Source organism: Pithys albifrons, chromosome 1, assembly GCF_047495875.1.
Source record: "Pithys albifrons albifrons isolate INPA30051 chromosome 1, PitAlb_v1, whole genome shotgun sequence".
NCBI classification, from domain to species: domain Eukaryota; kingdom Metazoa; phylum Chordata; class Aves; order Passeriformes; family Thamnophilidae; genus Pithys; species Pithys albifrons.
This window is the reverse complement of record NC_092458.1, coordinates 64,846,900-64,870,594: the sequence shown is the minus strand read 5'-3', so window position 1 is coordinate 64,870,594 and position 23,695 is coordinate 64,846,900. Positions and strand designations below refer to the sequence as shown.

The window sequence follows — 23,695 nt, the reverse complement described above, 5'->3', positions numbered from 1 at the left end:
CTTACACCTAAATTCTTTTTACATAGTTTGATAACACAAAATCTGAGCACTTTTCCGGTTTCTCTTTTCCTCTGAGTTCTTCTTTTCAGAGAGCTGATCGTATGTCAGCAATGCAGAGGAAAGTTTTTTTACTTCATTAGCGCTGTACAAAAATGTTTAGTTGCTGCATCATAAGCAAAAGCAAAAATATCACCGCAGCCTTTAAATAGATGCAGCAAATGAGAAAAACAAACTGGTTATATAGGCCTCTTCTCAAATGTTGCAGTGCCAAAATCCAGATATTACTGTTAACAGGATAGAATTAGTTAAGCTTATTTTCTGCTAGAGATAGTGATACCGAACTTATTAGAAGGCAGATGATAATGCTATGAGGGACACAAAGATTCAGGTGATGCTTTGTTATATATTTTTCAAGTTATCTAAACTCACAGATTTCTGAAAGTGTACAATCCTACATGAATATTCAGAGTCCACTTTTTTATTTTGCTTTTGAGTCATTATATTGGATTCCAGTGGGTGAGAGGTGTTTGCTTCCTCTTTCTTCCTCCCCTACCCTATCCTAAATGTGTTTTCCTCGTACAAACACTGTCATTGCAGTGAAGAAAACAATGGCTCTTTCAAGCTAATATTTAATATTTGAAAGTGGTTAATACTAATTACTTCTTTAAGAAGCATGAAACCTTTACACTTCTTAGCAGCTGCTCTGATTCCTATTCTGATAATTCAGCCATATAACTTTTTATTTCTCTTTTCAAGATGGCTTGTGCTCTGATTCATTTCATTCACCCTGAGCTCAGAACTATTCCTATCTCTTCTACTTAGAAAATAAATCAAACCAAAAAAGCATTCTCCTACTTAATTTCTGATCTGGTCCTTTCTGGTAAAAGTCTCGTTTAATTTTTAAAAGTGCAAATCTCCAGAATTTATCTGTAGGATCCAAGCAGATTTGGTTAACTGCAGAGAACCACTTTCCTCCTTTAATTCCACTTGTCACAGATTTCCCTCTCTACCAGTTCCAAACACATGTATGTGCATGCACACAGGCATATGTGCCCAAACATTTGAGCTATCCACTGCAGTCATCCCTAAAGGAACTGCTTTGCAGGATGCTATGAATGATGCAGACAAAAGACAAAAGATTAAAAATTAAACAAAATTTGTTCAGACCAAAAATGCCAGAGAAATCAGAATGTTTCAAAAAGAAATCTAGATGCTAACAGATGAAAAAGGAAGGAACTGAGAGAAGCATAATACTTTTAATGCCCTGTAGAATGTTTTGTACTCCTCTTGAATGTAAATACCATACTAAAATTAAATCTCAATTCTAAACATTCATATAGTCTTCCAGGCAGTGATTGTTTTCAATGCATTTTGAGAGGTTTTAATACACTCTTGGACATTATCAAGTGTTAAGTGACAAGAACAGCCTCATAGTAACAAGAACTCTATTGTTTTTCCTGGAAAATTCCTTCCCTGCTATGTTGCCAAATGCATTGAAATCTGAAATTCTTTGCTAGATAAGTTGAAGAAATGCCTTAAAATAATATTTATCCAAGACAGTGAGTTAAGTGAATTCAGTATTTTGAAGAAGTGTAACTTGATTAATGTAATTTATAATCTGTGTCTTTATATCTGTGCAGTTTAACATATTGTCAGGTGAGGTTTTTTTCATTGAATGCTTTTTATTTATTAGTGGAATTAACTTACTAATTTGCTGTTTTCTAAGACATCATCATTCACTCCCCTAGGCTGAAGCTGTACATGAAGAACAAGATATAGCAGTCCATGAGGATGACCTTTCAGGGTCTACAAATGAACTCCCTGGAGCATTTGAATGCAGTGATAGCCTTAGTCTGGATATGACAGAAACTGAAGAGAAGGTTGACAGGCTGGAACAATTTGCTCTTACTAGGTACTTGTATAAGCAATTACTCATTCAAGTTCTTTTACACTGTACAACAAAGTGATAACAAGGTGATGGTAAATAGAATGACTGTTTTGTCCGCGGAAGTTACAAAATTCTCGAGTTTGGAGCAATGAGAAGACAATGCCCGAGCAACAAGAAGACAATGCCCTAACTACCTGCATAATTATCACACAACTGAAAAAAACCCCAAACCAAAACCAAGCTCTTCTTTCTAGAAAAAACAAGATAGAATGTTTACATATGCAGTTAGTCACTTTGCATGTAATACATTTAATCAAAAGAAAAAGAAGGATTTTAAAAGGTTTGCAGTAATGGAGATGTTACTTATCTACCTTTTCAACAGATCAGACATGTATTCATCCTTTTGATTTCTAATGAAAGGAAGCCTCAATATTGTCAAAGATCCCAAGCAGATATTCTTAAGGCTGCTGTTGAGTGTGGCTGGACCCCAGTATATCTTACAAAAAGGCATTAAGATTTTTTCCATGCCATATTTTTGACATCCAAGCTCTTTCAGATTTTGGATGTTGAGTTAGATTGCAGTTAGCCTGTATTTAAGAACATGAGAGAGAGAAGGAGAGAGGAGAGTTTTTCCTTGTGGGCTTTATCCTCCTGTGAAGTTTCAGCCTTCTTCCTTCAAATGATGGTACAGTAAAACAATTCAAATGTTCTGGGGTGGAGCAAGAAAGGCCTGAAAGTAGGGATTCTGATTTGGGGGTTTTCCTCATCATAGCCAACATCTTGTCAACCTTCAAAAATAATTTGAAAGTTCATGAATATATTTGGAAAGGTGCTGTAACTGGTCCTGTGTTTACATGCCTCTGTTAGAGCTTATTTTATCTGCCACCTTTTTGGTATTCTCCTTTCATCACCTTGTTTATTGCCTCCTTCAGTTTTGGAGATGCTGAGCGCAGTGCCTCCCCTCCTCCCTCACCATTCTTCTCTGCCATCCTGGCTGCCTTTCAGCCAGCAGCCTGTGACGATGCAGAGGAGGCCTGGCGTAGCCACATCAACCAACTCATGTGCGACTCTGATGGCTCCTGTGCAGTTTATACATTTCATGTGTTCTCTTCCCTGTTTAAGGTGAGAAAAGATGTTAAAGGTACAAAACCAAAATGCTTCTATTGTGTGCAGCGATTGGTAGTTCTTGAAAGCGGTACCAGTAATGAACTACTGGATATACAGCCATTGTAATTTTGCATACTGCAGAATAGGTGTACTACATTTTCACACAGAACTGTCTTCTATGACATAAAAATAACATGTACCTCATAGCAAGTTATAAAATACAGATCCACTTTAAAGAGTGTTTTCTTCAGTACTTTACAAAAAGCCTGAAACAGTAAATGCAAGAGACAAGGAAATAACTTTTTTAATCTCAAACTATTGTTAATCTGTTCTTTTATCTCCCACTCTTGAAATCTGAGCATGGCCACGTAAAAGTCAACATTATTAAATGTTTTGTAGCTACTCACTTGAATAGAAATATCCACCTGCCATAATGTGACATAAATTAACAGAGATTGAGTCTGAAGACTAGAAATACATTTCTCCTTTCTAAAACTTGTATGCACACAAAGATAAGAATCTTTCAAAAAGATAACAGGGAAAAAAAGGAGTCAAATGTACAAGGTGTTCTAGAGAATGACTGGTTTTACCTGTAATTAGTTCTAAAGCCTTTTTTAATGCCTTCTCCTGCAGCTGCAGGATGTTTAGGATGCGCCAGCACTTTACACAGCAGCCAGGTAACTCTCTGCAGAATTTGAGTACCCATGATCTCAGAGTACACAACTTTTTATTAACAATTAATACAATTATGGCACTGCTGATTAATACACAGTTTCAGGATCTTTTCATACCTTTAAGACTGTCCTTATAAGAAAGAAGCATCATATAGTAAGAATCTCTTCCTTATTGTGTTTCTTCTTTGCTCCACTGGAGTTGAATGTCTTCTCTAACTGCACATTATCCTACTTTAGACATTACACCACTGTAAATACAGGTGTCTTATAAACATTCTTTTAAATATGAGTAAATACACATTTGGAAGGAATAAAACCCAGTGTTAACTTGCATGTTAGTCCTGTGTTTCTTCATGATGTCAGCTTTTCTTCGCTTTGAAGAGGTAAAAAGGGACTGGTGTCACAATTCTGAAGACTAAACAAACTGTGTAATGAAAGACCTAAACATTGCTTATAAAGTACCTGTTAAACTCGAAATCCTAGTATGCACACACTACATTTGCTGTTGTGCGTGCCCTGTATTCAGAAGGTTCCCTACTCATTTTCTTCTGTTGATATTGGAGGATTAAGAAAAAGATGTTAACGATATGAACAAGCCACAATTTTTTAGCTGGAGTCACAGACATATTTTTAGTTTATAAAAATAACTTTGTCCTTCAGGGTTAAATCATAGGAGTATTATTTTACTATATTTTTTTCATAAGATCCCAACTTGTCCAGAATTGTGTTGTGTTTGCACCATGAAACTTTGTTACTCATCCACTAGCTTTGACTTTTGACCCTCACTAACAGGAAATTTCAGAAACAAGCCCAGCATGTGCTAGGCTTGACATGTAAAGTACTGCCAAAATACTTAATTGTGAAACAAAATCCTTGTTTGTAGGTGCTTGTCAACTAAATACTTAGTGAAGTGAAAGAATTGCCTTTTCCAAGGCACCCACATTTCAGTCTGCATCAAGTTAATGGTATCTTGGATGTTTGCCCACAACATGCTAAACTTGTTTAAAATTCCTGAAATTATTGAATTGCTTTCCTGTAAACGAGTCATAGGTCAGAGATCTCTGGATTATATTTGCGGTTGCCTCTTTGTAGTCCCTCAAATTAAATGTATTCCAGCAGACCAGACAGTCCCAACATAAGTAGATTTGAGATCTAGCAAGTAGTTTCCACAATCAAACCCTTTTGTTACACAAAGTCCTCTTCCTATCCTAGGAGAGGAAACCTGAGGTTAAGAAGAAAACTTTCTGAGAATATTTTAATATTTACATGGACAGAAAACACAGTGACTAAATGCAGACATATACCTATTCATATTATGGTGGAAGTTGGCATTGTTATCCACAGTAATCCCCTTTCCTAAAATATATTTATGTTATGAATATTCAGACTTTCTTTGATAGATTTCCACTCCTGCAATCTGCACCCAGAATGACATAGCTGAGATCATAGTTTATTATGGACCTATTAGTCCATGTAACTACACAACAAATATAATTAGTGAAGTACTATACATAGATAGCAAAATACAGACTATCACCATTTCACATTTAATACTTTGAAACACTATTGAAGACTGTTATCTTAACTGTAGATTGTGTTGCTTTTATGAATATCTGAAAAAGAAGTAAGGGAAGAACATATATTCTTGAATAAATAGTAGACTGGTTGGCTTTTGATGAAGCCGTGACTAAAATGCTTTGAGAAAGTTATTTTTGTAAATAGTGCTGTGTTCTCAAAGATATTTGTTATGGCTCCTAGACCTCTTTACCCAGTATCGTAACTATCATAGCATTAATTTCGCTAATCTGCATAGATGTAAAAATATCCAAGCTAGCAAAATCTGTTCTCCCTTTCTAAATTTCCTTTCACTTCTATGTTCTCAGCTAGCTCTTCTCTCCTGGTTAGGATCAAATTTAGATGTCTTTCCTTTGCCAAAAGATTTATCAGCAACTGTTTCGGTAAGACTTGGACTGAATCTTTCTTTTCAGAAGATATCATAGTAGTAAATCTCCAACTGTCACCAAGCCCTATGATTCAGATGATTCTGCTAGTTGCTTATAAAAATGATAATGTATCTGGTTTGGTGTAATTAGTAATTAGGCCCTTGCCTCTGCTACAGACTCAGAACAGTAGAGAATCTATACCATGTGCTGAGTGAGGTATACTTTGCTTTCTGTATTGAAGTAAGGTGGTAGAAACATAATAGAAAGAGCAGTATCAGTCTCTCTGATCTTAACTGTCTTCAGATGGCCAGTTCAGATGCTTTTGAGAGAGATTCACAGATAAGTAGTTATGAAATGGGTCAGTTTAGGAACTTTGACTATTTTATAAATCATTCATAATGTACAGCCTACGTACAATGTGAGTGGTTATCTAGAATTTAAAAAAATCATTCAATCCAACAGCTTCCATTATCAATAAAATCTGAATTCCAGTCACCTGATTTTAGGTAGTTAACCTCACGCACCAGTGCAGGAGCAACAGGCTATCTCTGTGTTACCATCCAGATTAGTATTTGGGAAGTGCTTCTCTCCAGTGAGGAATGCTTATGGTAGTACAGGTCTTAAACTGCATTCCTCAGAGAAATGCCTATGGTATTTTGGAATGAATCAAATAAAAATGTTGCATACTTTTATTTTTAAAAATAGTTTCATGTTATTCCCACCTGCTGAGCACTAGGTTTTAGTGAGATATATTTGGGCAATGAAACCTGCACTGTATTTATCAATATCATTATTTCAGTTCCTGCAAGGTTAATATATTATTTTTATTTATTATTCACTTTATATATTAGCCACTGAAAAGCACTAGAACATTTCTGGAAGACTCGACTGGTTTAGGAATCAAAACACCAAAAAGGTCTACTGAGAAGAATAATTCCCGGATGCAATGCAGTATTTCTGGAGTCCTGCCAAGCAGCAGTGAAGTTTTAGTAAGAAGGTTTTTCGCACAGGGGAAAACTAAAGTTTTTTTCTGATTCTTCCATGCTGCTGTTTGGCATTAGAATGTTCATTATATTATGTGATTAGCCACTTGACATGGAATTTTAACAAAACAATACCCGGAATAGACAGATAAGTAATGTGCTGATCAACTCTGTTAACTCTGTATAGACAAGGAAAAATCCTACCTGCGGGTAAAAGGCTTTATAAAGATTGATTCATCTTTACAAGAAAGAGTCTATTTCAGTAGTAGATGAACTCTGTAATTAGTTTCACAGCTGCCCAGCTGTACACTGTCTCCAGCATAATAACTGTTACTCGGTATCCTAGAGCAGACGTTCAGTTCTCCACAAGGTGATGGTCTCTTTTATACATTACTATGCAAAGAAAAGCAACCAAGCCATTTGTTTATAGAGGAAAGAAGCTCATACTTGACTAAATATTGTAATAAACTGTATTTTGCTTTCCAGAATATTCAGAAAAGATTCTGCTTCCTGACTTGTGATGCAGCTAGTTACTTGGGAGACAACCTACGAGGAATAGGCTCCAAGTTTGTGAGATCTTCTCAGATGTTGACATCATGTTCAGAATGTCCCACCCTTTTTGTAGATGCAGAAACAGTGAGTATATTCCTTTCAAAAGGCATGTGCTTCAATGCAATGTGTTATTTAATGGCTGTTTCACTTTTGAGCAACTCCTGAACAGCTATGTCAAAAGGAACTCACCACCTATCTATATTGGTTATCTCCTGTTCTGAACCATATTTCCATTCATCTTCCACATTATATTATTAGGTAAGTACTGACAGATGGGCAGTATAAAATCATAGAATCATAGAATAGTCACAATGGGTTGAGTCTGTGTGCCAAAACCCAATATAAAACAGGTGCCTATGGAACCCAATTGGCTTTCAAACCAAAAAAGGAGAAGCTATTTTTTACACAGTGTAGCATGAAAGATGGTGATGTGTGTAGTGGTTTCATTTGAGTCAGCTGTGATTTAATCTGGATAATGTTGGCTGAACATGAGCCACTGTATGCCCAGGTAGCCAAGAAGGCCAATGGCATCCTGGCCTGTATCAGCAATAGTGTGGCAGCAGGACCAGGGCAGGGATTGTCCCTCCACACTGGGCCTTAGTGAAGCCATAACTCAAATGCTGTGTTCAGTTCTGGGCCCTTCATTGCAAGAAGGACGCTGAGGTGCTGGAACAGGTTTAGAGAAGGGCAATGGATCTGGCGAAGAGTCTGGAGCACAAAATTAATGAGGAGCTGCTGAGAAAGCACTGTTTAGTCTGGAGAGAGGAGACCTTGTTCTCTGCAACTCCCTAAAAGGAGGTTTTAACCAGGAGGGGGTTGGCCTCTTCTTCCAAGCAACTGGCAATAGGACAAGGGGAAACAGACTCAAGTTGTGCCAGTGGAGGTTCAGGTTAGATAGTAGGAAAAAGTTTTTCACTGAGAGAATGTTTAAGTATTTGAACAGGCTGCCCAGGGAATCAGTGGAGTCACCATTCCTGGAAGTGTTCAAGAAAAAAGCAGATGTGGCACTTCATGGTATGGTTTAGTTGGCGTGGGCATACTGGTAGTAGGTCAAAGGCTGGATCTGATGATCTTGGAGGTCTTTTTCAACCTAATGATTCTGTGATTCTATATAAGTATATATTAGGGAATGAATGAGATGGCCCTTCCCTTTGTCTTCATTCTGGCTCATGTTTATCCACACCATCAGGACAGTGTGACCTCCCACACAGAGGTCTAGAGGTAGGAACTGGCAAAGTGTTATCTTGGGCCTACTGCTGTGACCATGGAAGAGCATGCCTTAGATTGTCAGAGGGCTTGTAGAGAGTAACTGGTTAAACTTTGTGTACTATTTTATTTCAGGAAAGTCCTCTGCTAATCCTTTAAACACAGAACACAATTCAATTCCACGTTATCATAGGTGCAACTTTTGCTATTGACTTTTCAGTGTAGTATTCTATAGATGTAGATTTCTGCATAAATGTAAATATTTTTCAGTATTAGTATCTGTAAATCTAACTATTCTTTTGGAATATCTTTATTATACTTTCTACTATGCTAATATTTGTATTCTTTTATAGTGACATTTACTAGACCTTTTGATTTTGTTTTTCTAGCTGCTCTCATGTGGCCTTCTTGAAAAGCTGAAGTTCAGTGTTTTAGAGCTGCAGGAGTACCTGGACACATACAACAACAGGAAAGAGGCAACACTCTCGGTATGCTGAATTATGTTATGTTCTTTGTATGTTTGAATACTTATGCTATGTCAGGAAACTGCATATCCACTCCCATCTGTTTAAAATAACATTCAATACAAAAACTTGTTTTAGATACTGGATTCACTGAATGTTTCTTCCTGAACATATGAATCAGAACTAAAAAAATAACTATTGCATCCCTTAATATTAGAAACACTTGTTATATTTAATATTCCTGGTCTCTCTCCTATTCATTCATTAATTAATTTTCTTAGTTATGCAATTGAAATACAAAGCAAATTGTTGCAGTCTGTAGTAATAAAAAGTACAATTGCAAATTTTTGGTTATGTGCTGTGCTGTGAAATTAAAATACTGCTTATCTTTCTTTGAATCAAACAGTAGGTCTTATTCATATCTTCTTTAATTTCTCTCTGAAAACAGTGGCTTGCAAACTGCAAAGCAACATTTGCTGGAGGCTCCCGAGATGGAGTTATTACCTGCCAGCCAGGGGACTCAGAGGAGAAGGTAATGAATGGCCAGTATTATTTCTGTTCTGTTAAGTGACATGTGTGATATATCTTGCTCTTGAACCCACAAGAGCCTGCTGTACTTCCTCCTTGACTCCGTGCTGGGCTTGGGCATAATCCAGTTTTCACACTTCAGGCTCGAAGTTACTGTTTTTGTCTCAGGCCTGGCCACAGGAAATGGGAAATATTCAGAGGAGGTACTTCTGCCTTCCTAGTCTGGGCGAGGAAGCAGAGCTAACCCTGCCTGGATTGGGTGCGCTATCCATTTTAGAAGGGTGTTGCAGCAGCAATTTTCTGCAGGGAAGTGTCTCTGAAAATCATTCCTGGTGTACTGTCCTTACATATTATTCCCATTTTATCTGCAGCTGTTACAGACTTGGTCTGCCCAACAGCAAGACTTGCCTGGTTGAAATACACTTAGATTAGTAGTTATGAAACAATGACTGTAAAATGGCCAGTGAAATGATTTATGCTGTAGATAACTATTTGGAGTAAAGGCACAAAAGCTCTCTGTCAATTTTTAACAAAAAAATTCATATGCACTTGTATGTGTATGTTTGGTTGGTTGGTTGTTTATATTTGTTGATTCCAGTTAAGAAAACTATATTTTCAGAAATCACCACCATCAGCAGACATTACTGTTATTTGACATACTAAGTATAGGAAACAGATAATATATTTGGAATGTATATGAACTGAGAAATGTTATTTTGGTTTTGTTTTTTTTTTCCTTTTGGAGGAAAAAGAATGGAGGGATGGGAAAAAGAGGGGGCTGGAGAAAATTAGCCAAGTTTGGGAAGCAGCAACAGCATGTAGAAAAAAGTGACATTTCCTCTTTCCATGTATTTTAACTTATAAAATATAATTATGACATTTTCAGAAAACAAACTTGCCTGTTGTAACACTTTTTTTCAAATACCTTGTTTTATTCTTATGTTGGTTTCAGTTTGTCGCTCTTCTTCCCCAATTTACTTCATTTTCTTTTGTCTTTATCTTAACCTCTCTCTGTGTATTTGTTTTTCTGTCTTTGAACTCCCTTGATTTTTAATTTTTTATGCCATTTCCCAAGAATCCCAAATCCTTGCCATGCCTGCATTTTGGCTTCCTTGACCTTATTAGCAAATCTAGTTTGCTAATAAATCCTCTGGCTGCAATCACAGGCACTGGGAAAACTGTTCAACCTTCCCCACCTAGCCTTGGCACCAGTAAGAGTTAGAGACCTTCCAGTGCATTGAAATAAGATACTGTCTCTTCTGTAATTGTAAGGTGTTCAGGGTAATTACAAGTGAAGTATTCTCAAATCTAAAAAAGAGAGACCTGGAACACATGCCACTTCCTCTCCTGCAGACACATCAGGAGAGGGAGACAGAGTATCCATCACTATTGGATTGTGCACAGGCACTTTCTTCCCTCTGATGTACAATACCCTGAACAGTGACTTCAGACTCTAGTGTTACATATCTTGCTGTAGACACCTTAATTTATCCTCTTCATCCCTCTTTTGGAAACCCATAGAATGGGAGAGAGGATCACACATATTGCCAATCACATACTTTTTTTAAATAGAGGAAAAAGAATGCTGAGGAGAAGGTATGCTGTGAACTGAGCTAATATAGCTGGCCTAAACACATCTAAAAGTCAGTAAATTACATGTTCTGCTTGTGTGGGTTTTCCTGACTAGGTGTTCTCAGTTTCAGAATTAAATGTGTGTTTTGTGAAGCCAGGGGTGGTATTTATACTGCTTCTCAGACAGACTAAAAACAAGGGTTTCTCATTTGTTCAGGAGTCCCTGGTTTCTCCTCAGCGTTATTCCTCAGCCCAAAATGCATTATTCCTTGGAAGTTGACAGGATGGTAGGTCTTTGATCAACAGCCGAATTTCTTTTCTTCCCCTACTCATTAACATGTCAATTGAGGCAGCTTTTCCCAAAGGAACAATCTGTTTATTCAACAGAAGTGTAATGGGAGGAAGGGGCCAGAAAAACTGAGGAAATGTGATTAGGAAGGGACAAGGAAAGATTAATCCTACTGGCAAGTATTTGTTTTCTTATGTTTCCTCTCCACTTCTCCCTCAACATGAAAGGCTAATTTTCACTTGTAGTCACAAGGGAACCTGCCTGAACTCTTAAACTCATTGAGTCTAGGGCCTGAAATCCTGCTGAAAACTTTGGCTAAAAAGATTGCATAACTAAGCACAGAACCAGGCTACTTCTGGAAAAGGTGCAGAAATAACTGTAAGGAAGAAAAAGTTAAATGTTACTCTACAGAAGGGAGAAAGCTTGAGGTGAAAATATCTCCCTCTCTAGATGAGACAGACACGAGACCAAATTCAGCATTATCAAAAGTAGTTGCATCACAAATGCCTGCTGATGCTGGTAACTAATTTGTCACCAGTTTTTCTAATCAAAGCTTATTTCAAAATAATTGCATGATTTGTTGACCATTGTTACTGTAACTGAAAATGGGCAAAGGCAAACATTGCTTATTCTAACATTAAAGAAGTTTGAAATAGAAGTTGTAGGTCAGTAGCTAGAGCTAGCAACTTTTCTGAAATTTGGGTAAAAGTTTCATGACCCAGAATGTCTTTCCCCTGCTTATTATTGCAACAGATTATATAACTGAGATGTGTGTGATTTTTAAGCTTTGATGCTACTGTGACCCACAGAGTCCTAGGGACATAGAAGCCAATTCATGGAGAAAGATAACTGCACATGCTATTGTGCTGTCTGTCCAGATATAACAGTCTTAGATAAGTACCGCTATCAGTACATTCTTCAGCTTTACTAAGAAGGGATTTTTTTTAATCTAGTTAAAGACTGGATTTGTTTGTTTCTTTGTTTCCTTTTTTGGAAAAGAGCTACTGAAAGATCTTTTGCTTATAAATTAACACTACTCTTTCAAATAAGTATTTATCTCCTAATGAGATATTCTGTTTACTGTCAGTAATAATCCAAAGTCAGTATACGCTTTTCTCAAACCTTCCTCATCCCAAAGTTCACCACAAGCTGATGGATGTGGGCTTTGTGAACTCAAACTGGTAATGGATATTTAAAACCGTCATAAAAATTTGCCCCAAAAGATCAGAATGTACCTGTTGCTATGAGTTTCCCTGTGGCTAAAGGCTCAGTCACTCTAATCCACCAATAAGACTGGAGGTGTACCCTCTTGGGACCATAGTCATCTGGAGTTGTGTTAGATACAGTACAGCTCAAGACACAGTGACTCCATTGTTAAGCTAGAAATTCTTAATAATCAATAATCAATTCTCTGACTGCTGCTGGACAGATCTGTGGATTGACAATGAGGTAAAACTGGCTCAGGTAGGTAGTTTTCCCAAAGGAGGAACACAGGTGTGTATAGATTTCTCAAGACAGTAGTTTCTATTATCCTTCAAGACCAGTGGATATGCTGTTCTGTCTCTGATACATATACATATATACACAAGTTTGTGCATATACTGTTTCCTAGATGATGGAAAAAGGTTCTGTCTGCTGACATGCCAAGTCAAGTAGAATAACTTAATAAAATGCACTTGCAGCTAATAAACTCTTGCACTTAGTAGTTATTTTGTTATACTGGGATTCTCCTGTGCCAGTAAATGACTGAAGACACTGATGCCAGCAACATGTTAATGTCTTAATGAATAATTATGAAACAGTCAATATGTAAAAATGACTCCTTGAAAAACCAATAAGATCCGTAACCTAAAAATTAGTGGTTTGCTACCTTCCTGGTATGCTAACAGTATAAAACAGTAATTCTTGGAATAAAAAACTAAATGAGTGTTGTTGCTAGGGAGTGTGCCCTCCTTAGACACTGCATTTACTAGCTGCATAAAGAACTGTGCAAATGATCCAAATACTCTAAACATTTGCTGTTTTCAGCTGCCAAAACCACTGTTTGTGTAGTGTCTATCAAATAACCTAAAACACTTCCCTTACTGTAGTAATTAAACTAGACATTGAAAAGTGAGGAATGATCATTCCTCCTGAGCCCTTGCTGCCAGGGAAAAAAAGAAATAATCACTTAGGCCAGTAATTTACGTCTTTTAAACTTCCAAGGAATATTTCATTTTGTGCTGAAAGAAAGAGGAAAACAAGTTACAATCATGATACTGTAGAGCAATATGGAGTTGAACATCAGTGGCTTGGGGAAATTTTGTATCCAGTATATTTTCTTTCAGTAAAGAAGGGTTTTTCATGTAATGAGAAACCTCTTCTTCACCCATTTTTTTGGCTTGTCCTGGTTTTGGAAGCAGTACAGAGGAGACAGTGTTTTCTGGCAAAAAAAGACCACAGAATTCACTTACTTGCTGCTTCCACCCCCCTCCCCCATTCTTTAAAGTAAATTCCATGGCAAATTAGATATTGTATGTGGATTCCAATATTTTTGAAAGTCCAAGTAATACTTGATGGCATGTTAAACTTCAGAGAAGCTTAAGGCAGAGACAGACAAGATTTGAAAAACACAAACCACCACACTTGTGAATTTACTGGAACACAGTGATCTGTCTACTCTTGTCCTCTTCTTATCTTGAATTTAGCTTTATAAAGCTTCATTTATGTGAACAGCTTAGAAGCCAAGATATAAAGGGTTTTTTTAAAAAGTACTAAATAGAAATAAAAACAAGCAATGTTAAAGGCATAAAATCAAACATCACAGGAGCTTAAAGATTCGTTTGTCGTGGTTTTGTAGAAAAGTGAGGATTTGGGACAATACTTTTCATATATTTTTTAATCATAAGGGCAACGGAAAGAAGACAGGCTGAAATACTTTGTTAGGTTCAGCAAAGTTAGCATTAGTTCACATTTCTGTTTTCTGCCTTTCTAATGATGGTAAGGTAAATAATTTTAGTAAGAATTCCAGCTGTTTATTAACAACACTGTGCATATGCACTGACATCAGACTGTAACTGGGCAGATGCTGTGTTTGTTACTTACAGCATTTACATGATGACTGTTCATATAAAATATCATGAGATTGTAATATTTATAAAATAAGGAAAACTGCATTAGATGTACAGAGCACAAATGTGAGCTCTTGGCAAAGAAAAGAGAAGCACTTCTTTTTTTGGAGAGAGCAGTTAGTCCCCTTATCTTTGAAATGCTAATGTAGGTCAATTAGAATTTTTATTACTATTGCAACAGGAACTACACTGACATTTTAGTAGCTCCAGATTTACAAACCAGTGGTTCATTACAGGTGAGAGGAAGGAATACAAAGATATATTAACTTGTGGTGTTGCCATGTTGTTAAATAAAACTGGCATTTTCCAGGGAAATTTTCCTTATGATAGTCATAGCTTAGAAGTTAATATGCAAAATGTTTCCATGGTAATGTGCCAAGTAATAGGCCCAACAGTTATAAAGCCTACCCCGCAAATTTTGTTAGATCTATTAAGTCCATAAAATAGAAATATTTATAAACAAGAAAATATTTAGAAATAGCAAAGTTCAGTTTTGTTCATGACTTGAAAAACCTCACCAATTTTTTAGTACTTTGCAATATGAGCTCTTTTTAATAACAAAGAAAGCAAATTTAAGTAAAAGTATTATTTCAAGAGTTTTGTAACACAATTTCACTGTAGGTTCCTGAGCTACTGAGTGGGATAAATCAAACTTTATAAATCTGAAGATCTAACTAAAGATATTTAGACTGGAATTTACCATTAGAATTAAAGCTTGACTTTATTAAGAATGCTGTGCATGTTGTATGTGATATTTCCAACCAATTATCAGGTTGAGGCAAGCATTGCTAATACTGCTGACAAGTTATGCTGTTACAGATGGGCTGTGCTTCCTATTGCATGCATTACACTGACACTATACTTTCTTTCCTTTCCTTTTCTCCTGTGCCATGCTTGCTGTGTAGCAAATGGAATCTCTTGCAGTAAGTTGAAGTTCTTTCATATTTTTTGTCCATCTGTAGATGGACTAATACACCCCAATTTTACTGTTTTACTTCTAAGCATGTTTTCCTTTTTCATTATAATTTTCCTATAGAATACATGGTCTAAATGCAGTGACTAAAATAATTTACTAACTGTGTTCTTTTGAAATCTAAAACTACTGTGCCAAACTTCCAACACCTTCATAATGCTGTTTCAAATGGTCATTTACACACATTTTGAAAAATCAAGCCTTTGAATGGATGTAATACAGCTGGAGTGGAAAACAACATTTTTTGTTATCTTAAAATTAATAATTTTCATTTTGTCCTAATGGAAAACTGCAATTTATAGTTGGGAGTTATATTTCAAGTGTGTTTTGTTTATATGTTGACGAACAATTTCACCACTATTGGTTTCTAATACTTGTTCAGGAAGAACAAAAATTGAGTTGCTTGATACAGTAACTAAATAGTAAGTGAGTCAAACTAGAATCATCAAACTAGAATCATCAATTTAATCTTAGTTTGTCTTCATTCAAGTTAGCAGCCAGAACAGTGAAACTGAATTATTCTTCTCCAGGGACTAAAAACACAATCAGGTGTTACATGTCAGGCTATCATGAGATTTTTTTTTGGGGGGGGAGGGGGTGATGTTATATGGTGTCCTTGTTTTAAATCAATTTTTAACTCCCTGACAACTTCAAGTGAACGTGTATGTAACTTCTGTGTAGTGTTGCAAGGTCTCCAAAATTTGAGTAAAGTGAATTTGATCCCTGCTGGAGAACCTCAGGCTGTGTCCTTACTTGTGAGCTGAGCAGGATGCAGGAGCCAGGTGTGTGTCCCTGGCTGGCGCTCAGGGTGAGTGGTTAGCACTTCCCTGCCTGGGCCACCAGCCAGCCCCCTGACATGCCCAAGCACAGTTCAAGAGAAGACAGAAGCCAGGGGGTTGTATCTGAACAGTCAGTCTCTATTTTGGGAGGACAATGGTTAGCCACACAAATGCAAACTTGGCAGTGCTCTGTGCCCTCAGTTACAGAGAGTGGCCTCTGAGCAGGTTTATTTCACTGGCAGTGTCCCTCATGCCCTACCTCTTTGTTCTCTTGGCCACTGATAGGTTTTGTCCCTGTTCACAAGCCAGTCCTATCCTAGCACATCTGTTCCATCCTGCTTTTTTTTCCTTACCACGGATCTGCTGGGCCTTCTTTCAGCTCTTGTGGGTTTTTGTGGTATCAGGTCTTGTGGGATTATGGAATGGCTTGAGTTGGAAGACACTCTAAAGATCACAGTTCCAATCACTCTGCCATGGGCAGGGACATCTTCCACTAGCCCAAGTTGCTCAAAGCCCCATCCAACTTAGCCTTGAACAGTTCCAGGGATGGGGCATGCACAACTTCTCTAGGCAACCTGTTCCAGTATCTCACTATCCTCTTGAGTAAAGAATTCCTTCTTAACAATCTAATCTAAATTTGTTGTCTTTTAGTTTAAAGCCATTGACCCTTGTCATACCACATGTGAAAAGTCTCTCTCCATCCTTTTTTAAGCCCCTTTAAGTACTGGAAGGTTATTATTAGATCTTCCTGGAGCCTTCTCTTCTCCAGGCCAAACAACCCCAGCTCTCTCAGTCTGTCTTCATAGGAGAGGTGCTCCAGATCTCTTATCATCTTTGTGGTGCTCCTCTACTCACTGCAACTGGTCCCAGAGCTGGATGCAGCACTCCAGGTGGTGACTCACAAGGTGCGGAATCACCTCCCTGGACCTGCTGGTCACACTTCTTTCAATGCAGCCTGGGATGTGGTTTGCCTTCTGGGCTGTGAGCACACATTATTGGCTCATGTCCAGCTTTTCATCCACTAGAACCCGCAGGTCCTTCACAGGTCTTCTCTCAATGAGTTCCTCTCCCAGTCAGTACTCATGCCTGGGATTGCCCCAACCCAGGTGCAGCATCTTGCACTTGGACTTGTTGAATTTCTTGAACTTGTTGTTGAGTGCACTTCCCAAGCTCTACCACATCTCCCTGGATGACATCCCATTCTTTTGTTGCTGTCAGCTGCACTGCTGAGCTTTGTGTCATCTGTAAACCTGCTGAGGGAGATCTCCTTGCTGAAATTCCTCCTTTCCATTTGGGTCAGTAGTACTTCAACCTTTCCCACCAGTAACAGACATGAAACATAGTGACTCAGATACCAGAGCCAGTTTATCCATAGAGGCACAGAGCTCAGTCCAGGCAAATTTACAATGCTGACCTCTGCTGCTATGGCAGACCTGCCATGAGGTGTGAGCAGCTCAGGACAAACTCTGCTAGGCTGACAGCTTCTGGCTTGGCACTCCCCTCCTGCTCCCACTCTCCTTCATAAACCTCATTCAGGAGAGTAGTTCTGCCTCATTTTGGCAGTGCCCTTGGCTGACTGTTCATAGATGGGGAGCTGATGTCCACCTCACCCTGATGAACGAAGCTGAAATTTGCTTTGAACCTCTGTCCCTCAGCCTTGTCTGGCTGGTACGGAAATTTTGGGAACCGGAATGCTAAGGCTATGGTTCTAATTTAGGCTTGTTAACAAAAAAAAGTGGCACTTTACTATTGAACCATATGTAAATAAACACTTCAGTCAAATTAATGTTTATAATGTTCTTAAAGTACTTTTTAATAGTATTTGTGCTCACATTTGCACAGACCTCAGGTCATCAAAGAACTGCAGTACATTCTGGTAGCTAAGCATGTTTGAAGTGCTTTAAAGAAGCTAAGTCATTAACAGCTTCTTCTTTTCTGCCATGTTTGGCATGAACTCTGCTCTAGTTCCTCCAAAGACATGGAAAGAGCACTGAGCCCACCCTTGGTCACTGTGTCTGTAACAGCAGGAAAAATGAAATACAGTTTGAAGTCTGTAAGGCTTTCCTGCCAAAGAGTCAGTACAAGGTCAGAACTTGTACTTGCAGAATTTTCACTTCTTACTTAGTTTGCCAAAGATTAAATGTTCTTCCCTTCTTCACCATGATCCAGCTGTGGAACTACAAGATTCCTGCTCCTAATACATGCAAGAATGCCAGGACCATAACCATGTTAACTTGACCTCTTTGGTGTGTCTGACACTCTTTGTGTCATGCTGCACATTACACTTCAAGAAATGAGTGAATATTCATAGAGCTGTATCTGTGTAATCTGGGATAATACATCATAGAAGCCAAATAGCCTCTTACACATTAAACTCCATCCATCTGTTGTATAGTTTCTTTAAGATGGTGGAAAATCCATGAGCAGAGTTTTAAGTTCCAGAGCTGTGATTTCCTCCTTCTCACTCCAAGGCAGATTTAGCACCCTTCTCCTTCTCTCCTCAGAGAAACAGGCAGGATTTTTGACCCTCCTGGACAACTATTTCATAGCTTCTCTCTTGGATTTTCCTCCCTCTGAAGAGGTCTTTGACCACGTCTGAAGTTTCAGAGTTTCATATTCTATGCAGCAAAGTCACTTCCCCCATATTCTTTCTCTGCTTTCCAGCTGCAAACTGGAGACAGTGAGGCTAACATATATAAAATGTTTTGCAACTGATGCTGACATGTGTTACCTGAGAGCTAGTCATCATAATTTTGTTTTTCAACATCATACATGACTTACCTGCAGAAGAAAAAGCATTACTTATTTTCTGAAATAGTCGATGATCGTACTTTAGTAAAATAATGATTTGTAAGAACAGAACTATCTCAATGTGTTTTGTTAGTTATAAAAAAAATCTAAACTCACTAATATTTATTAATTGTTTCTTCTTCTACAAATCTTTCCTTAGCAATTGGAACTCTGTCAGAGGTTATATAAACTGCACTTCCAGCTGCTGCTGCTTTTTCAGTCCTACTGTAAACTTATTGGACAAGTACACGAAGTGAGTTCCATGCCAGAGGTATGTAACAAACGACAAAGCCTTATACTGAAAAGGCTTCATGTTCTTATTTTTATTTCTATGGTTTAACACCAAAGATTACACTATTTCACCCTGAATATTTCTGCAAGCATACATAATCAACTAAATACCTTAATGTCATGTCTTTTTAATTCTATAATGTTTACAAGCTTTTTCATTAAATATTTTTGACACAGCACATTCTCACTTTTGACCCAAATAGCCTTTTTGTTTAGATGAGTCTGTGTATCTTACTTTCAAAACCACAATGCTGTTAGTCAGGTTTATTTTCAGCAATTGCTTAAAATATGTAATACTTTAAAATACCTTTGAGGCAGTCACTCTAAGTTGAATGATCATCATTTAAGCAAAGATGCAACTTGCCATTCCATATTTGTTTTCTCCTGGTAAGATATATATATTTTTAAAACATTGAGGAAAATAAGTTATTGTATTTTGCTTTGTAAAATAAAATTTGAAGCTATGACATGTATTTATGACAGATTCTAGTAGTTTAGAGATGGTCTGTAAATGGAAATGGTTTGTTTTATCAGATGTACTGTAGCGGTACAAAGAGTTTGAATACTTAAGGAACTGTTATGAAGCCTGGCTCAGAATATGACTGGGCTGTTCATTTTTAAGAGGAGACAGGACAGTAAGCATCTAGTCCACTACTGCTAGAATAGTCTTAAGTTCTAGAAATATTTTGAGTTCCTTATAATTGATTTCCACAACTGTATTTCACAGTTATGACTTTGTTAGATTGTTGTAAATAATGCAGCCTGGGGAATAATTTTATGAGGAATAGCTGTTTCACCATGAAATTTGCATACTCTGCTGGAGCCATAAGCTATTATTTAAAGGAAGTTCTATTGTTAGTTCATGTGCCTGTGGTTAATTTTAGCGTGTATGAGCATGAAAAAGTAGATCCTTAGAAATTAATTTATTTATTATTTACTAATCTTGTGCTGTATTAACTTTTCAGCCTGACAAAGGGTTATACAATTCCTGTCAATCTGTTAATCATATCAAGTCCTGCATATGTTTTGTAAATAAATAATAACATCTTTCTAGAAGTATATTTTCTTCAACTTTTCCACTATGATATGAAAAACGTAGCAGGGGTGAAGAATAAAAGTTGTGTAGATGTGCTCTTGCATTTTAGCAAGCCAAAACTACAGCTTAAGGTTAAAAGAAGCAAAAGTTAAAAGATCTGTTTTCCCTATATTGTACAGAGATCAAGAAATGTCCTTGTATTAGAATGGGGTCTTTTCCATAATGTGTACATCCAGTGCAGTAGGAAGAACAGACTTGAAACACCTACTCTTTTTTGGGCCTATGGAGAACGAAAATACCTCTCTCTGATCTTTCCCTTTGCAATAGCTGTTAAATATGTCAAGAGAACTGAGTGAGCTGAAGAAAAATCTGAAGGATGCTACTGCTGCAATCGCAGCTGAGCCTCTGACAACAGAATCTGAGCCCTCCTTCAATTCTACTGAAGCAGCTATTCAGTCCATGCTGGAGTGTTTGAAAAACAATGAACTTGTTAAAGCCGTCCGACAAATAAGAGAATGCAGGCAAGTTTTGCTACATGGTTCATATTAGACTTTCATGTTTAGAAAAGTATGCATTTATTATCTTCCTAACTTTATACTAAATGTAATGCACTGAATCAGCATAATTAATTAATATGTTTCAACAAGGTACATGGGGCCATTGATATCATTAACTTCTGCAGGGATGTGCCACAAGTAACTATTAAACATGCATGCTTACATAGTGTAGATCAAGAGTACTGTGAGGCTTTTAAGAGTCTTTTTATATAGGTAATTCCTTACAGGTGCATGTCACTGGCATCAGCTAACGTTCAGCCCAGTTTCACTTCCACTTTTTTGAATGAGTTCTCATAAGCATGTTTTTAGATAACAGGAATTGCACTTTTTTGTGATTTCAGTGCCTGATACCAGAGTTTGACTAACAGATGAGTAGTGTAAAACAGGGAGTTGCTTTTGGCTTTTAAGCTTGTGTGAGACCTTTCTCCTTTTAGAGATCTCTATCACATAGCTTCTGTCTGTGCCAATAAACTCATAGTCATACACATGTTCTTTCCCTGTTTGATTGCAGGATTTTGTGGCCCAATGACATCTTTGGAAGTAGCTCTGATGATGAAGTCCAGACGCTACTGAACATTTACTTCCGCCACCAAACCTTGGGTCAGACAGGCACCTATGCACTGGTGGGCTCCAACCAGAGCCTGACTGAAATCTGCACCAAATTAATGGAACTGAACATAGAGATCCGCGACATGATTCGCAGAGCTCAGAGTTACCGGGTCATCAATACTTTTCTTCCAGACTCCAGCGTTTCCGGCACAAGTCTCTGACAGGACCCTTGTGTCCTCTTTCAAGCTGGGAGTGCTGCCCTGTGGGAGTGAAGTGGCTCAATGTTTTCTCAGCCTTACAAAGGTTTGGTCAAACTGTACTCACTCTTGTTACATTTAGGATTTCTTCTAAAAAGCGATGGGCTGAACTTCAAATGTGTAGCAATACTGTAAGGACAGAGGTAGCATAGAGCACCTGGGACAACATCCTTTGTTCTGTGTTGCACAAAAATCGGTTAGCATTTCACTGAGCAACTGCAACTCACTACTGAAGACGTGACTTCCATTGCATACCAAAGCCTACTACACTGAACAATACTTCCTTTGTAGAAAATTAATTTTAGGTTGGCAAAAGTGCAATGTTTCCTTCACAAAATAGTATTTTTTTGTTAAAAAAAAATAAACCTTGTACATTTTTTCCTTTTTTCTCTTATTTAGTTGAGTGAAAGATGGGCAGAATGAAGCTGGCCACGGAATCTCGCAAACTTGTTGGTCAAAAGCTGAGAGCCTGTGTATATGAAACAAATTGTAAATGGACTACAGTTTAAAGTACACTGTAATTTGAATATGATTACTGTATCTTAAAACAACGAGCTGCTATAAAGTACATTTCCTAATGTTACTAGGCTACTGTCTCTGAAGGTACTGGATCATATTGCAGAGGTCTGTTCTTAGGCCCCCCAAGAATTATGAATGGTCTTGGTAGATTTTTTTTTAAGGACCTTGGCTGCTTTTTACTAGAGGGTTGCTTTTATGAATATATTTATACTATTAAAGGATGGTTGATCTAATTTAACTTGCCATTTTGTAGGAGAAAGTCCCTTCACAGAGTCAAATCTTTTGAACTGTTAAGCATGCATATTTTTATTTAATATAATTTTTGAGTATAAAAAGTAAAAATATTAACGTGAAATGCAAGTTCTCATGTTAAGTTTCTTTAAAGAGATGTCTTATTTTATTTGTAATGTATATATAAAAGTCATAACTATATGGTCTTTTCTTACATTTAACTGCTGTCCAGTGTTAAATGTATGCATGTAAATCTGTTGCACATCTGAGACACTTTTATTCTATGTAACTTATTCATGCTGTAAATACACTTACCGTTTTTGTGAAGTAACTTTGAAATTTGGATTAGTACATCCATTTAACTAAAATATAAAAGTCATATATAATCACAACAGAGTATGTGCATGTTATGAAAATTGTGTTCTTGTCTGATTCTATACCATTGCAGATGGTATCAGTGATCAGCACTTCCCAAAGGACATTCTTCTCACCATTTATGCTGCAACCATTTATTACACTGACAGAAAACAGTGAGATATACAAGGATTTTTTTCTCAGGCTGTAGTTACAACTCAACTTGGAAGATTACAGTGACAAAAGCAGTTTCTGACTGTGAAGACCTCCAGAAGTTCCTTCCTCCCTGAAGTACCCTATAATTCTTCACAGATACAACAAAGCCATCTACCTTTTTAGCATAATTTCTAAACTTCAGGTAGAGCAGAAATCAGAATATTCCCAACAAAGCCTCACTAATGTCCTAAGACAGTATGAACTGCAATGATCTCCACTGTGCTTCTACCACACTGGCATACTTGCTTTAAGAATTTCTGTCCCTGAAAGCACACTCAGGTACTCTCTTCAGTTATGTTTAAGCCACCTGCCCTGGAGATACCTTACATGACTGGAAAGCTGCTGAGGCACAAGCCTGTGTTCAAACCAGGGGCACAGGGACTTGTTCTGCCTCTCTGGGGACACATCAAGTCTACAGAATTTGTTATGCTCCATCACAGATACTGCCACTGAAAAGGTTTTCCTCTCATGTCCTACAGCCATAGTCTTCCAGCAGATAGTCTTTGCTTAGAGACAGCTGTGGGGTTTTTTTTTGCTATACATTTGACAGCGGCAGGTGGAAGACACTTGCAAATGCATTTACACCAGACTTCATGATTCAGAACATTTGCATGTTCCACCCTAGTTCGGTCTGAGTGACTGAAGGAAAAACTTATTATTGCAGCTTTAATATTAATGTGCCTTCAAGGCCAACTGAAAAAAAAAAACCTACTTTTTTTAGGAAATCAAAGAGGTTGTTTCTTTCCACATATATTTCCCTCTTTCATCCAAGCACGGTAGAACTAAGGGGTAACAAACTAGTGCAAATTTTTATTGAACTTTATTTA

At 37.5% G+C, this 23,695-nt stretch overlaps 1 protein-coding gene across 6 annotated transcripts in view; it reads left to right on the top strand.

The window, feature by feature from the left end:
• FRY (FRY microtubule binding protein) overlaps nt 1-22,688 on the top strand; it is a 251,531-nt gene extending 228,843 nt beyond the window's left edge. For 4 of the 6 annotated variants that reach the window (XM_071553058.1, XM_071553050.1, XM_071553025.1 and 1 more), the window contains 9 exons: nt 1,749-1,912; nt 2,821-3,010; nt 7,082-7,231; nt 8,743-8,841; nt 9,266-9,349; nt 15,222-15,239; nt 19,019-19,129; nt 20,513-20,706; nt 21,254-22,688. In XM_071553058.1, coding sequence (XP_071409159.1) covers nt 1,749-1,912; nt 2,821-3,010; nt 7,082-7,231; nt 8,743-8,841; nt 9,266-9,349; nt 15,222-15,239; nt 19,019-19,129; nt 20,513-20,706; nt 21,254-21,512 — 1,269 coding nt within the window. In that variant the 3' untranslated portion in view covers nt 21,513-22,688. The remainder of the gene's footprint in view (nt 1-1,748; nt 1,913-2,820; nt 3,011-7,081; nt 7,232-8,742; nt 8,842-9,265; nt 9,350-15,221; nt 15,240-19,018; nt 19,130-20,512; nt 20,707-21,253) is intronic. The other 2 variants (XM_071553032.1, XM_071553044.1) reach the window with 1 other exon arrangement.
• The last annotated feature ends 1,007 nt before the right edge of the window (nt 22,689-23,695 follow it).